At 37.3% G+C, this 13,909-nt stretch overlaps 1 protein-coding gene across 4 annotated transcripts in view; it reads right to left on the bottom strand.

Moving 5' to 3' along the window:
- The window catches only part of LOC124777034 (arrestin domain-containing protein 17-like), a 191,088-nt gene that overhangs the window by 26,552 nt on the left and 150,627 nt on the right, over nucleotides 1–13,909 (bottom strand). For 3 of the 4 annotated variants that reach the window (XM_047252295.1, XM_047252297.1, XM_047252296.1), the window contains exon 4: nucleotides 5,423–5,605. The exons of the other annotated variant lie outside the window; for it this stretch is intronic. In XM_047252295.1, the coding sequence (XP_047108251.1) occupies nucleotides 5,423–5,605 (183 nt within the window). The remainder of the gene's footprint in view (nucleotides 1–5,422; nucleotides 5,606–13,909) is intronic. 4 annotated transcript variants of the gene reach the window in all.

Raw genomic sequence — 13,909 nt, 5'->3', positions numbered from 1 at the left:
TTTGTCTGGTGGCAGTACTACAATACTGTTGTCTTCCCAGAGCTTATTGAGTGCACACCTATCCTCAGTTGTGATGTTCGATTTTGGAGGCCTGGCATTGGTGAGAGCCCTGCAAGTCTCTTGGCGGACTTCCTCTGCCACATTAGGTGGAAGTGTGGCTGCAACTTGCTCTATTACACTGATGAAACCAGAGATGGGCAAATTTCTAGCGGTTGTTGTGAAGTTGAGACCCTTGCTGAGTAACTTTAAGGTTGCGTTATCAAACTGTATGTCACTTAGGTTTGCCAGAGTGTGAATCTCCTCCATCTGCTGTGCTTTCTTGTTCATGCAGTCAAACTTTGCAGATTGGCAAGATGAAGCAGTCCTTCAGGCACACTCTGCTAAAGACCAGGAGGCATGGTCTACCCAGTTCCAGTATTCCTCTGTTAAGGAGGCTGTCAAGTACAAATGAAGATGTGACAGCTCCCTTGCTACAACATCTAATCTGTGGCTCATATCTCAGATCCTCTCTCTCACCAGTGCCATGCTTGCTCTGTGTTTTACCTTGTTCACCACTCTGGAGTTGATGCGATGTTTTAATTTTGGGAAATACTGGTACCACTTTTCCATCTCGACATCTCAGCAAAAAACTGAGAGAATTCGGCATCCTTCCTTTCCTCTGTCGAAGCTTGTCCAGCTTCTTGAGATTCTGGTACATCTCCTCCCCATAGAGTCTTCTGATGTAACTCTTTGGGCTTTCCAGGTGATCTAATGACAGCTTGGGTTGTCGGATGTTCTACTGGATATCAGCATTATTCTCGCATGATATTTTGGTAATGTAACCTGTAACCTATATCAGGTGCTCCTCAAGTGGGCCTGGTCTAGTATTTATGTCTGTGGCCTTCCCTGCCCTGCCCTATGCTGGTTCTATTTCTGCCAGAATCAATAGCATCCTCCGTAAACACAACATCAACTGTGTTTTCTGTCTATCCAGCAAGATTGGGGGACGGGTGGGATGGTATGTTAAAGATGAGCTTTGTTACGGAAAACAGGCATTTACAATATGTCCTACATTGGCCAGACGACAAGAACAGTGGTTATCAGGTGCAAGGACCATCAAAGGCACACCTGATTAAGACAGGTGACTAAATCAGCCATAGCTGAACACTGTCTAGCAATAGATCATGCCATGAATTATGATGAAACAAAATTTCTAGCACAGACACCGAGATTTTGGGGCAGTGTTATAGAGATACAAGTAACTGATAATCTCATGAACTGTGACATGGGTTACCAGCTAAGCAGAGCCTGGGATCCTGCTCTGGAATTGTTAAAGGAGCAACGGGGACAGCTGCAGCACTCCATGAATAGAAGAACTGAAGGTGCGGATATACTATATGAGCCTCAGACAGAGTGCCAGGCTCTCCAGACCAAAGATGGAATGTCCGGGAGGTGGTCTGAGGGGCATGCACCACAGAGAGAATACCCAGAACCACAGCAGACCAAAAACGGAATGGCAACACTCCAGAAGATCACAGTGAGTGAGAGAGGACCACATGGAGATCGCCTGGAAACACAGACAGAACTCCAAATGCACCAAGCAGATGATGAAACACAAAGGAGTGGGTCTGGTGGCCACAGACAGAACTGCAGCGGACAGAAAACAGAACAGCAGCGCTCCAACAGGTTGCAGTGAGTGGGCGCAGACCGCAGAGGGAACACCGGCAACCGCTGATGGAGGGGGAAGGCCACAGACATAAATATTGGACCAGGTCCACTTGAGGAGCAGTGTCAGGTCCCACCTGATGAAGGACACACACTGTGTTACCGAAATATTGTGCAAGAACAACGCTGATATCCGGCAGAACACCCGAGAACCCAAGATGTCATTAGATCTCTGGGAAAGCCTGAAGAGTTACATTAACTGGTTTGCTGCTACAGATACGCTGAGTAAGGTGTCATTACAGCCTAAGCCCACTACCTAAACCACGACATTTCCATTGGTGACAACTTAATGCCTGCTGTATTACCTGTGCTTGTCTCCTGGCCATGTGCTGAACATTTGTCATAGCTTGTGAGGTACACACTGTAGAATCCGTATGCCCACACACTGTAATTTATCTGTGCTCTTGGTGCATGCTAACACAATAATTCATTCAAAGGCAGTTTACAAAGGAAATAAATTCCTACTTGGAAAAACTTCTGTTGCAACTGTTTTAAATACAAATTCTTTCCTCTCTGTCAGAATAATTTCATCACATCATGAAGAGAAGAAGCTGCATGATTTTTTATTAACTGGTATTATGTGTGCTGTGTATTTACTTTGTGCTTTGAACAGATATTTTTGCATATGAAAACTCAGGTCCATCTGTTGCTAGCACACTGTTTCATCTGGAGAGATGGTTCAAACTTGAAACCTTTAAGTTTTTTAATTCCTTTTACAATGTGCAGTATGTTGTTTCAGCCCTTTTATATGTCCGTACAGTATGTTGTTTCAGCCCTTTTATATGTCCCTAGACAACATGGAGATGCAATAATCATGATACCCAAATATAATCATCTCTGTTAAGTGGTAATAATTTTAGTGTATCATTAGCAGATAGATATGCACAGTTTTTGTTTTACTACTGCAATGTATGCTGTGTAATTACCTCATGCACAGATACAGTGTAGCATCATCTGAAACAGCAAGCCTGTTTCTTGTGAGCACACTTCTTCATTTGGAGACACAAAGCAAAGTGAGGAAACTTAATTGCTTGAATACTTTTTACAATACTTCGTATGTGTTTCATCCTTCCTTATGTCCTTACATTGTACCCTAGTACAATTGTTTCTGCTGTGTTGCAATAAATTCATCAGATCATAAAGTAATGAATATGTGTAGTTTCAGTTTAACTGGCAAATTGAATCCTCTGTATTTATTTCATGTAAGGTATAGATACTGTAGCAACTGAAATATCATGTCTGTTTGTTGCAAGCATCTTCTATTATCTGGAGAGGGATTTCAACCTCAGGGACTTGAAGCATTTGAATACTTGTTTCAATGTGAACTATATATTTTCAGTTTTGCTCTATGTCCCTGTGTTAATTTCAGCACCAAGTAACATCCAAATGCAGTTGCCTACATTACGTGGTAATAATTTGGGCATGTTATAAGTAGATGTACATGTATGAGTTTTGTTTTACTATCACAATGTATGCTGTGAAATATCATTAGGTACAAAATATATATAGTAGCATCTGAAACACATATCTGTTTGTCTACCAGTGAATGACTTCATTTGAAAGAACTGTTTGAATATTTTTTATACTCATTGTATCTATTTCCCATCCTTCTTTTTGATCCAGGCTTTGGTCTGACACTGACAAAATTAAAAATAGGGTTTTGTATTGTCTCTCTCTTTTAATATTTTTTTTAGAAGTGTCAAATAATTTCTATTATCAATTTTAGTTCCCACTAATTAGTAATGTTCCTTTGTGTGACAAATCTTGAAACAAGGTACAAGATGTAATGGTCTGTCGCAAGTTTTGCATTAGTGTACAGTTCCTGGTGCACTTTCTGTTTTGTGGAAACCATACATCTGCAGATTAGCAAATTTTTCTTTAAATGTACACTCACAGTAACATCAAGGAAATGCCTACCTGTAAACATAGAGGATTCTTGCCATTTGATTGTTTTCTCTGCCAGATTTTCTCCAATCCATTACATATTTTTCTACAGTTTCTACAAGTGCCATTTTTCGCCCAGTAACCAAACTGAGCAGAGCATGAGCATTTAAAATGCAGTAATCCAGAATGTGAAAAAATATTTCTTATACCATTTCCCAGTGTTACGCACCAATCTTACTGAGCTCAGTAGCATGTCGAAAATGCAAACTGCACTCAAACTTCAGTTTCAATTTGCAAAACATTGGGGTTTATTGCTTTTCTTGCCAGTATTTCCATTGCCCTTCTCCATTTCAACCTTTTGTGTTGTGTTATATGTGGTCACACATCTGGGCTTCTGTTTTGTCACACTAATTGATAGCAATCCTTTCATCTGTAGAACTTCAACTCAGTTTCTCCTTGTTTCAGTTATCTCTGCACATTACACCTCTCATTATGAACAGCACCACATGATCGTTCAGTGGTTGTGAAGACAGGAATAGGTCTGGAGTGAAATACCATTATATGTCCCTGTTCCGAATAAGCTCTCATCAGTGTTCCCACTACATCCCTACTTTTCTCAACTGTGGAATGCAATTCCTGTTGTTGTGCCAGAATATACAATGAATTCCAAAATGTACCTAGTCTGACTGACACAGCACCAATGTTTTTATTCTGAATTTATTTAATTTGGATGGAATATACTGTTTAAAAGATAATTGTCCTTGTGCAAAAGAGACTTTTATAAATGCAAAGTTTCTGATGTGGACTATACATGTCGAAAACATCAAACAAACTATATCAACACAATTTCTAATTTTAAGCAAACTGTTGCCTCCATCTTCTGCACAGTTGTCACTAATCAATAGCATTTTCAAGAGAAAAATAAAACTGTCCTGGGGCACAATTTTGCTGAAAACTGGAATGCTAAAAGTAAGTCAACAGACCAAAAAAATCACTTATTTTCAACTTTTATCTTGAGCCATTAGAGGACAAATAGCAAAAAAAAAAAAAACAATAAAATTTCTCAAAGCCAGTATAATTTCCCCTTGACCACTGAGAATGCACACTTTCAAGAGTATTTGCCATGGTGCATACGTAAAAGTGATTCATTTCATCAACTATAAAATAAAACATGTCTCCTGATGGGAATATCATAGCAAAAGGCAGAATGTGTGAGTCATTAATCAATTAACATTGGTTCTCTGAAGTCAAATTATCAAACATATGCTTTAATAGTTAGAAATCCAATCAAAAGTGTCACTGTGGCGTGCTCTTTTTCAGAGGGTTTTGCTATCATTTTGTGATTTTTTGCATCCTGAATATCTCCAAATTTCAGCTATTATAGAAGCATTAAATTGGTGTGATGTACCAGCTGATGTACAGGGCTTAGGACTATTTTTGAGATTCCATTGAGGACTAACCACTGTTATAGACATCAAAGAATTCGCACTCACTGTCACTCCTCACGAGTATCTGCATTATATCTGTGTTTGTGGAACTACGGTGATGTGAAATTTCTCTAGTACAACAGAAGACTACAAAGTTAATATTGACAAAAGCATGCAAAGTGAAGTTGAAATCTGCAGTGACAGATCACATTGGCAAATGTGAAAATGTTACAGACCTAAATTGTTTGAGATGATGCAGAGATGTTTAGTTTTTGGTCCAGTTTCTTTGTTTGGTTTTTATTCTTTGTTTATTTTATGAAATTTTGTGAGCTATATTCTTTTGCTCACATTAAAATTATTCAAAACTGAAATTTGCTGATTGGAAACAAGTTGTTATTGTATAATACCTTCTTTAGAGAACATGTAACAGCACTTATTGTTTCTTCAGTTGCATTATCAACCTCTACTGTCACAGGTATTTCTTGTCCAGAGACAAATCCTGTAGCTGGAACTTTAGCAACTAATGTTAAAGGGCCGGATCTACACCAGCAGCAGCACAGAGTTTTCTCAGTGACTTGAGATACAGGTTCCTGAAACATTATGGCACAAAATGTAGTATTCTGTGGACAAAAAATAGAAGCCACTGAATATGCTAATCTACATATGTAATAGCTGCTGTTATATGAAATTTAACATTGTAAAAAGCAGGCAAAAGAGTTTTGATCCATATGGGCAAGTCATAGCTTGCTTCTACAGAAATTTAAATTGTACTTTTTAGCAGAAGCTTAAGCTCTTCCTTGCCTTTTTTCTGTATCTGTTTATTAACTAGTGATACTGTATGAAAAAATGGTGAGCCTTTTTCCAGTACAGATGACCATGGAAAAATGTTTCATGGATGTGCCTCCCACAACTGGATAACACATCCATACAGCTTTGTCATATTAAAATGAAGTTTAGTGTTTCTGAAGGTAATGACACCTTAAATGATGCTCTGTGCTTAGCTAGATATCATTCATTGGCCACTGAAGGCAATATTGCAGGAGTATAGGGAATAATGCAGCCAGAGTAATGTGACTGTCACACCAACAGACAGAATATTTTAGGCCTTTTTGTACCAGCAAATCCCAGCACCACTCAAGGTTGCAATAAACAAGAAGTTTAGTTTATTGTGGAAGCAACACACCTAGTGTGACAAAAAGATGGAACATCATGTCACTGCACAGACACTTGTTTAAAATCCCTCATGTGGTGCACCTCACAATTTGAGTATGCCTCTTTGATCCAATGAAACTTGATTTCATTGTTATAATACTCTGACCATATTGCAAAACAAGTGGGTGTTCAAAGACAAAGATTATTTAAAAAAGACAAAATTATTTAAAATCATCTACCCAAAATATGCTTTTATAAAAATAACATTTCAGTGTATTAGCCGTAGTATGGTTGCAAAACATTGGATGCCTTTGATATAGCAGTGGTATTACTCTATATGCACTTGTGTTACTATATGTGACTCTCAAAAATAAAGACCTGAGTATAAGGAGGGACCCTTGCCATGGTTAAAATACTTCTGTAGCCACAGGACAGTAACTATGCTCTGCTTTTAGAAGGTGAACATTAAAGAAAATGCGATTGGTTGAGGGTTTCTAGAGAATGAAGGCATACAGTTATTGGGCTGGAAATTATTTGGCGCAAAAATGAAATATATAAGGCTTTATTTCATACTTTTTCCATGACCATTTGTATTGATATTTAAACTTTATATTAACTATTATTAAGACCTCATACAAAAAATACACACATCTATTTGCATGGATTACAAACAAGAAATGCCTCCCCCTTCACCTCCATCACACACACACACACACACACACACACACACAGAGAGAGAGAGAGAGAGAGAGAGAGAGAGAGAGAGAGAGAACATTTATGGAAAAGCTCATCTGCATTATTATCTAAATTCTCCTCCCAAACCATCCCTGCAGGAAAGGTACATGTCCAAACAAATGCAGCCAAATTATTATGTAAATACTTTAAAAGTAAAGGAGACCACTCACCAAATAGCAGAAGCATTGAGTCACTGATAGGTGCACACAAAAGAGACAGAGAGCTTACTAGTTTGTCAGTCTATAGCACAAATACATACACATATGTATATGGTCAGATCAAATCCTTGCTATAATACTATTAATATTTGCAGTTATCATTGCTCAGCTGCCTGTTTCATTTGTGTTTATCCTACAGATAAGAACCATACTGTCTTCAGCAACTGAATGTTTATTTTGTTTTTAACTAAACGTATTTTGACCATTCATACTAGGCATCATCAGTGATCTATAATATAATGAATATTATTTAATGATTATTGATTGTAGATAATTTAAATGTGCTCCCAGGTGATGCAACAGATCTCATGACAAAATACAGGGGTCCAGAAAAACATGAAAATATCCCAACTACAACATATTACCATGCCTAATACATGCTGGCACTCAAAACAGCTTCCAGTCATCTCAGAATGGATAAATACAGGCCCTGTATGGTTTTCGTTGGAACCTTATACCAGTGTTCTTGCAAAATAGTGGCAAGTTCAGATAATGATGATGGATGTGAATAGTGATCATACATCCTTTCCTATGAAGCAGGTCACAAAGGTTCAGTAATACTGAGACTGGTGACTGTAGTGGCCAGGGAGATGTGACAATTCATCCTCATGCTCATAAAATCATCCTTATGCTCATAAAACCAGTCCTGGATGATACAAGGGGGCCTGTCATCTTGGAACAAACTATCAGCATGGGGAACAAACATTGTACCATGAGATGGACTTGATTAGCCAAAATGATCACATAATCCTTGGAAGTGATGTGATCTTACAGAGTAACCATGGGGCCCATGCAATACCACACAATGATTGCCAAAATCACCATGTTTCACTTTCAGCAGGAAGCAGTCTGCATCATATGCTTGGGACAGCATATGCTAGATGTAAACTCAGCCAGAGGTTGTAAACAGTGTGAAAGAAGACTCTCCTGACCAAATGACTTACTTCCACTGATCCATAAACAAAACGTATATTTTCACATAATTTCAGGGCCTGTAGTCACAACAGCATATACCAAACACATCACATATTAGAGCTGAAATGGCCTATATATAGCCCACAGTAAACAATTCAAATCTTAATCTCACCAGTTCTTGTATTATGCAATTTCAAACAAGAAACAATGGCCTGATGGCATCAGAAATAGATATAAATGTTCATACACTAAATGATGTGCTATATGTAACATTCCTTTGTACATCAGCATTAAAATAAATCATTGTCATTGTGTTGACATGAAGCTTAGGGTGCTGGCTTAATTTGCAGCCATTTACTTGCTTTTTGTTTGTGGAATTATTTTGTGGAAGAACGTACCAAAATAAAGTATTCTTGCCGCAAAAATGAACAATAAAATCAAAATATATGTAAGATGATGGCATGTCTTGCAGAGATCTCTAAAAATGCCTTTGTAATCTTATATTCACTTAACAGTGTACTCTTATTTGCTATTTATTGATAATAAGAAAAACCATGTTTGAATGATCTATGATTCATTCATAATTAATTTTCTCATTCACATTACTCTTTTTTTCTATAACATTCTACAAGATTACAGACTACAACAAATGAAAGTGAAAATTTTACTTAATGGTCCTTAATTTATGAGGAATAAAAACTGAATTGCTGAATGTTAATAACAGGGAAAAGAAAAACAGTACCTAGACTACACAAATCTTTATTTATTTCTTGTTCACGATTTCAAAAAGCATCACATTTCCTGTACAAACTTCTTATGAAACCACTATACAAAGATTACACAGCCTGCTGAGATCTTCATAATTAAAACATAAATTGTACTTTAATTTGCCTCTCTTTCCTTTGTGGAATGTTATCCATTGCTGTAATCACATATGCTAAAATTTCTTGAGGTGGTGAACATTTGTCACATTGTACCAGCAGAAAATGATGACACGCCACATGCTGTGTAGTTAATGGGAACAACTTTCGTTCTAGAAAGCAAGTGTCTTTCACATTTCAATGGGAAGATGTTGAACTTCAAAAGCAACAAGTGCTCACTATACGTTTCAGTAAAGTGTACTTAGTTTTAATTTAAGTACATTACTAGATATTTATTTTATATGAAAAACAATGTTGAAAAATAGAAGAGTGTTCCACCAAATGACAGAGATTACAACAGCTGACTATTGTACCTACAATGTCTTATTTACTGACTACAGCTTCTTTACTGACACCTCTAGTGAAATCTTATGTGACACACTTAAGTTAAAAAGCAGCTCACAAATTTTCAATGTGTAATTCATCATTCTCTGCATCAGAATATGCTAATATTATTGGTATAGTATTTCTTTGCAATTATGGATAGTCAGTTTATTTTATGTTGAAATTCTTAATGTATAGTTTGATCACAGGAATTAAAATTTGAGCTCAAATGTAAAATTCAGCGCAGACTGTAACACACCTCTTCCAAATTTATGCAATAACTTCCTCATGGTATGGATGATAGTTATTTTTTAACTACATAGACAAGATGTGCACACTGTACTAAATTATTATATTTGTACTTAGATGACTGTCTTGATTTTGGCTCTGTTGTCTCTTCTCAGAGGTATAACAATGGTTACAGGTCCTATTTGTATGAAGAAATTATACTATTTTTGGGACTGTAACCTTTGAGGATACACTAACTACCATATAAAACCAGTTTATTCTTTCTATATTTTGTATTCTTAATTACTTAGTTGACTGGTTCACAAAATATATGAGCTATAAAGTTCTGATCATTTGTTACATCTGCCTAAAAGATATCTGCTCCTCACAAAAGATTTCACAAGACTGCCTTTCACAACTGCTTTCTGCGATAACTCAAAACATTACTAACTTTCCACAACATCTAAAATGGAACTGCTTCTTACAATAAGTCAGACATGACTACTCTTAGCAACTGGTTTTCCAACACTCCATCTTACAACTGCTCTTCCCACCAAGTGCAAGGGAGGTCAAAGATTACATATAAATTCAAAGAAATTAATTGTGTACAACTTTGATAACATCTTATTTAGCTCAACTGTTATATTTAACAAAACTCAGTGAAAATAAATTTACCTTTTTTCAAGTTAAAACTTCAAAATTATCTTAATAACATGAAATATAAAAAGGCGGGCATGAAATAATGTATTTTTGTAAACACAGGATTTATACAGAGGTCTTCACCTAGAAATGAAGGCAAAAAATTCACTGGTATTGTAGAATTAAAAATGTGTATCAAGCTTGATCACATCACAAGCTGATTTAAGAACACCCCTGAGACATGACCTAACATCTATTTTAGAGGTTATTAAATTGAAGAGACAAAAGTAATGGGATAGCATTATGCACATACACAGATGGTGCACACAAGGTATAAAAGGGCAGTGCACTGACAGAGCTGTCATTTGTCTCAGGTGATTCATGTGAAAAGGTTTCTGATGTGATTGTGCCCGCAGGATGGGAATTAACAGACTCTGAACGTGGAATGGTAGTTGGAACTAGATGCATTGGACATTCAATTTCAGAAGTCATTAAAGAATTAAATGTTCTGAGATGCACAGTGTAAATAATGCGCCAAGAACATCAAATTTCAAGTGTTAAATCTCATAGCAGAAAATGCAGTGCTAACAGACAAGCAATAAAGCATGAAATAATGGCAGAATACAATGTGGCACATACGACGAATGTATCCATTAGGACAGTGTGGCAAAATTTAGCATTAATGAGCTATGGCAGCAGATGACCAATGTGGGTACCTTTCCTAACAGCATACATCACATGCAGCACCTCTCCTGGGCTCATGACCAAATCAGACAGACCCTAGATGACTGGAAAATCATGGCCTAGTCAGATTAGTTCTAATTTCAGTTGCTAAGAGCTGATGGCAGGGTTCATGTGTGGCACAGACCCCACAGAGCCTTGAACCCATTATCAACAAGGCTCTGCGCAAGGTTTTACTGGTGGGTCCATAATGATATGGGCTGTGTTTACATGGAATGGAGTGAGTCCTCTGGTCCAACTGAACTGATCAGTGACTAAAAATGGCTATGTTTGGCTACTTGGAGATTATTTACAGCAAACAATGATGGAATTTTTATGGCTGACAATGTACCTTGTCACCATGTCACAACTGTCCACGATTGGTTTGAAGAAAACTCTAGACAATTCAAGCAAATGATCTGGCCACTCAGATTGCCTGACATGAATCCTATCAAACATTTATGGGACGTAATAGAGAGGTCAGTTCGTGCAAAAAATTCTGCACCAGCAACATTTTTGCAATTATGGGCAGCTATAGAGGCAGCACAGCTCAATATTTCTGCAGGGCACTTCCAATGACTTGTTGAGTCCATGCCACATCTTGCTGTTGCACTGCACTGGGCGAAAGGAGGTCCGTAAAGATATTATGAGGTATCCATTACTTTTGTCACCTCAGTGTAATGATGCACGTGGATTCCACAAAAAGAATGTGACAATTAATTGTAAGTTTAGAAGTTAATATGTCATGCAAATACCATTGTATTCTCAGAGAGTATTTTTCTAAGACACACCAAATGAAAAAAAGTTATTAAGTTAGGAAAAGCATCTTGTTACATTACATTATTTGTATTCTATGGGTCCTTAGGACATCCTGGAATGTTGAAAAAGTAATGATATACATTTATTTCTAACTTTACATCTCCATCCACACTTAACAAACCACTGTAAAGTGCATGGCGGAGGATACTTCGCATTGTACCACTTATTAGGGCTTCTTCCCATTCCATTCACGTTTGGAGCATGTGATGAATGCCTGTTTAAATGCCTTTGCATACATGTTCAGTAATATAATCTTGTTCTTGCAGCCCTTATTGGAACAATTCATAAAGGATATTATTATATTCCTACATTTATCATTTAAAGCTGTTTCTTGAAACTTTCTATGTAGGCATTCTTGGGATAGTTTGTGTCTATTTCCAAGTGGCTGCCAGTTCAGTTTCTTTAGCATCTGAGTGATGCTCTCCCACAGGTCAAACAAATTAGTAACCATTAATGCTGCCCTTCTCTGTGTATATTCAATATCTTCCAGTAGTCCTATTTCATACAGGTCCAGTATATCTCTGCAATATTCTAATGTGGGTTCCATATAATGATGAATGTTTTCGTAAGAAATTTCATTTGTAAACTGACTGCATTTCTCAAGTACTCTACCGAGGAATCGGACACTGAAAATAATCATTTTTTACAATATAATGTAATTGGATTGACAAAGAAATCTATTCACCAAGTAGCGGCAGGAGAACAAATTTGAAAAAAGGTTTTAATTATGCAACCTTTGGAGCCAGTGGATCCTTCTTCTGGCAGAAGGGTTGAAGAAGAAGGAAGAGGGGTGAAGGAAAAGGATTGGAGAGGTTTAGGAAAAGAGGTAGAGATCTGAAAAGTCACACACAACCCTGGGTCAGGGGAGACTTACCGGATGGGATGAGGAGAAAAGACATCACCTTCTCATTCTGTCCAGTAAGTCTCCCCTGACCTTGGTCCTGGGTGACTTTTCTGAACTCTACCCCTTTCCCTAAACCTCTCAAGTCCTTTTGCTTCAACCCTTTTCCTTCCCCTAGAATCCTTCTTTCCATTATAGATAACTGCATCATCTACAAAGAGACTAAGGTTACTATTAATATTATCTGCAGTCATTAATATGCAACATGAAAATCAACGACCCCAACACGCTTCCCTGGGCACATCTTATGTTACTTCTGCACCTGTTTGTGACTTTACATTCAAGATAACATGCTGTGTAATCCCTACCAAGAAATTCTGATTACCTTGATCCATGGCTTTCAGGGTATCATGTGAGAAAAGTGTGAGTCAGGTTTCACACAATCGATGTTTTCAGAATCCATGCTACTTGGCTTGAAGGAAGTGATTCTGTTCAGCATACCTCATTATAATTTCTCAGAATATGTATTAGGAGGATATTAAAGATTTGAAGGATATTGGAGAGTAGTTTTGTGGACCACTTCTGCTATCCTTTGTATAGATGGGTTTGACCTGTGATTTCTTCCAATTACTGGGCCTAGTTTTTCATTTGAGGGATTTTCAGTAGATTATAAGTAAAAGAGGGGCTAATTCAGCTGCAAATTCAGTATAATATCTGACAGGGATTCCATTGGGACCTAGGCATTTGTCCAATTTTAACAATTTTAGTTGTTTCTCAACACCTATGACACTAACGTCTATGCCACTTGTCTTTGGTGTCATGTGAGAATTAAATTAGGATAGTACTCCTGGGTTTTCATTCATAAAGGAAAATTTGAAAACAGAGCTCAGCATTTATGCTTATGGTTTGCTACCATCAATTTCTGTTACTGTCTTACCCATGAAGGTCTGGACATTAACTTTGGTATCACTAAGAATCTTTAAATACAGCCAGAATTTCTTAGGGTTTTTTGGGAGATCTTTAGATAATATTCTGCTGCAATAGTCAGCAGAGGTTGTTAACAGAAATTATGTCAGGGCTGTCAATGACTGCAACTTCTAGATTAGACATTGCAGGCATTATGCAAATGCTTGTTTGACAGTCAAACACATTTCAGTCAGCATCCTCCTATCTACAGCCCTATGCCATAGCTTTCTATATGATCCTCCCTGGAATGTTTCAAACTGCTTCTTTATCTAGTTTGCTGAACACACAAATACTTGTGCTTTTTTTAGTTGCTCTTCATATGTTGGAAATCATTGTTAATACAGTTTTCACATGGACACTGATATCAATATCAAAGTAGATATCCTCAAAAAGGCCAGGTCTGTTTGTTGCTATTAT

This window comes from Schistocerca piceifrons, chromosome 2, assembly GCF_021461385.2.
Source record: "Schistocerca piceifrons isolate TAMUIC-IGC-003096 chromosome 2, iqSchPice1.1, whole genome shotgun sequence".
NCBI classification, from domain to species: domain Eukaryota; kingdom Metazoa; phylum Arthropoda; class Insecta; order Orthoptera; family Acrididae; genus Schistocerca; species Schistocerca piceifrons.
This window is presented reverse-complemented; position numbering and strand designations above follow the sequence as displayed.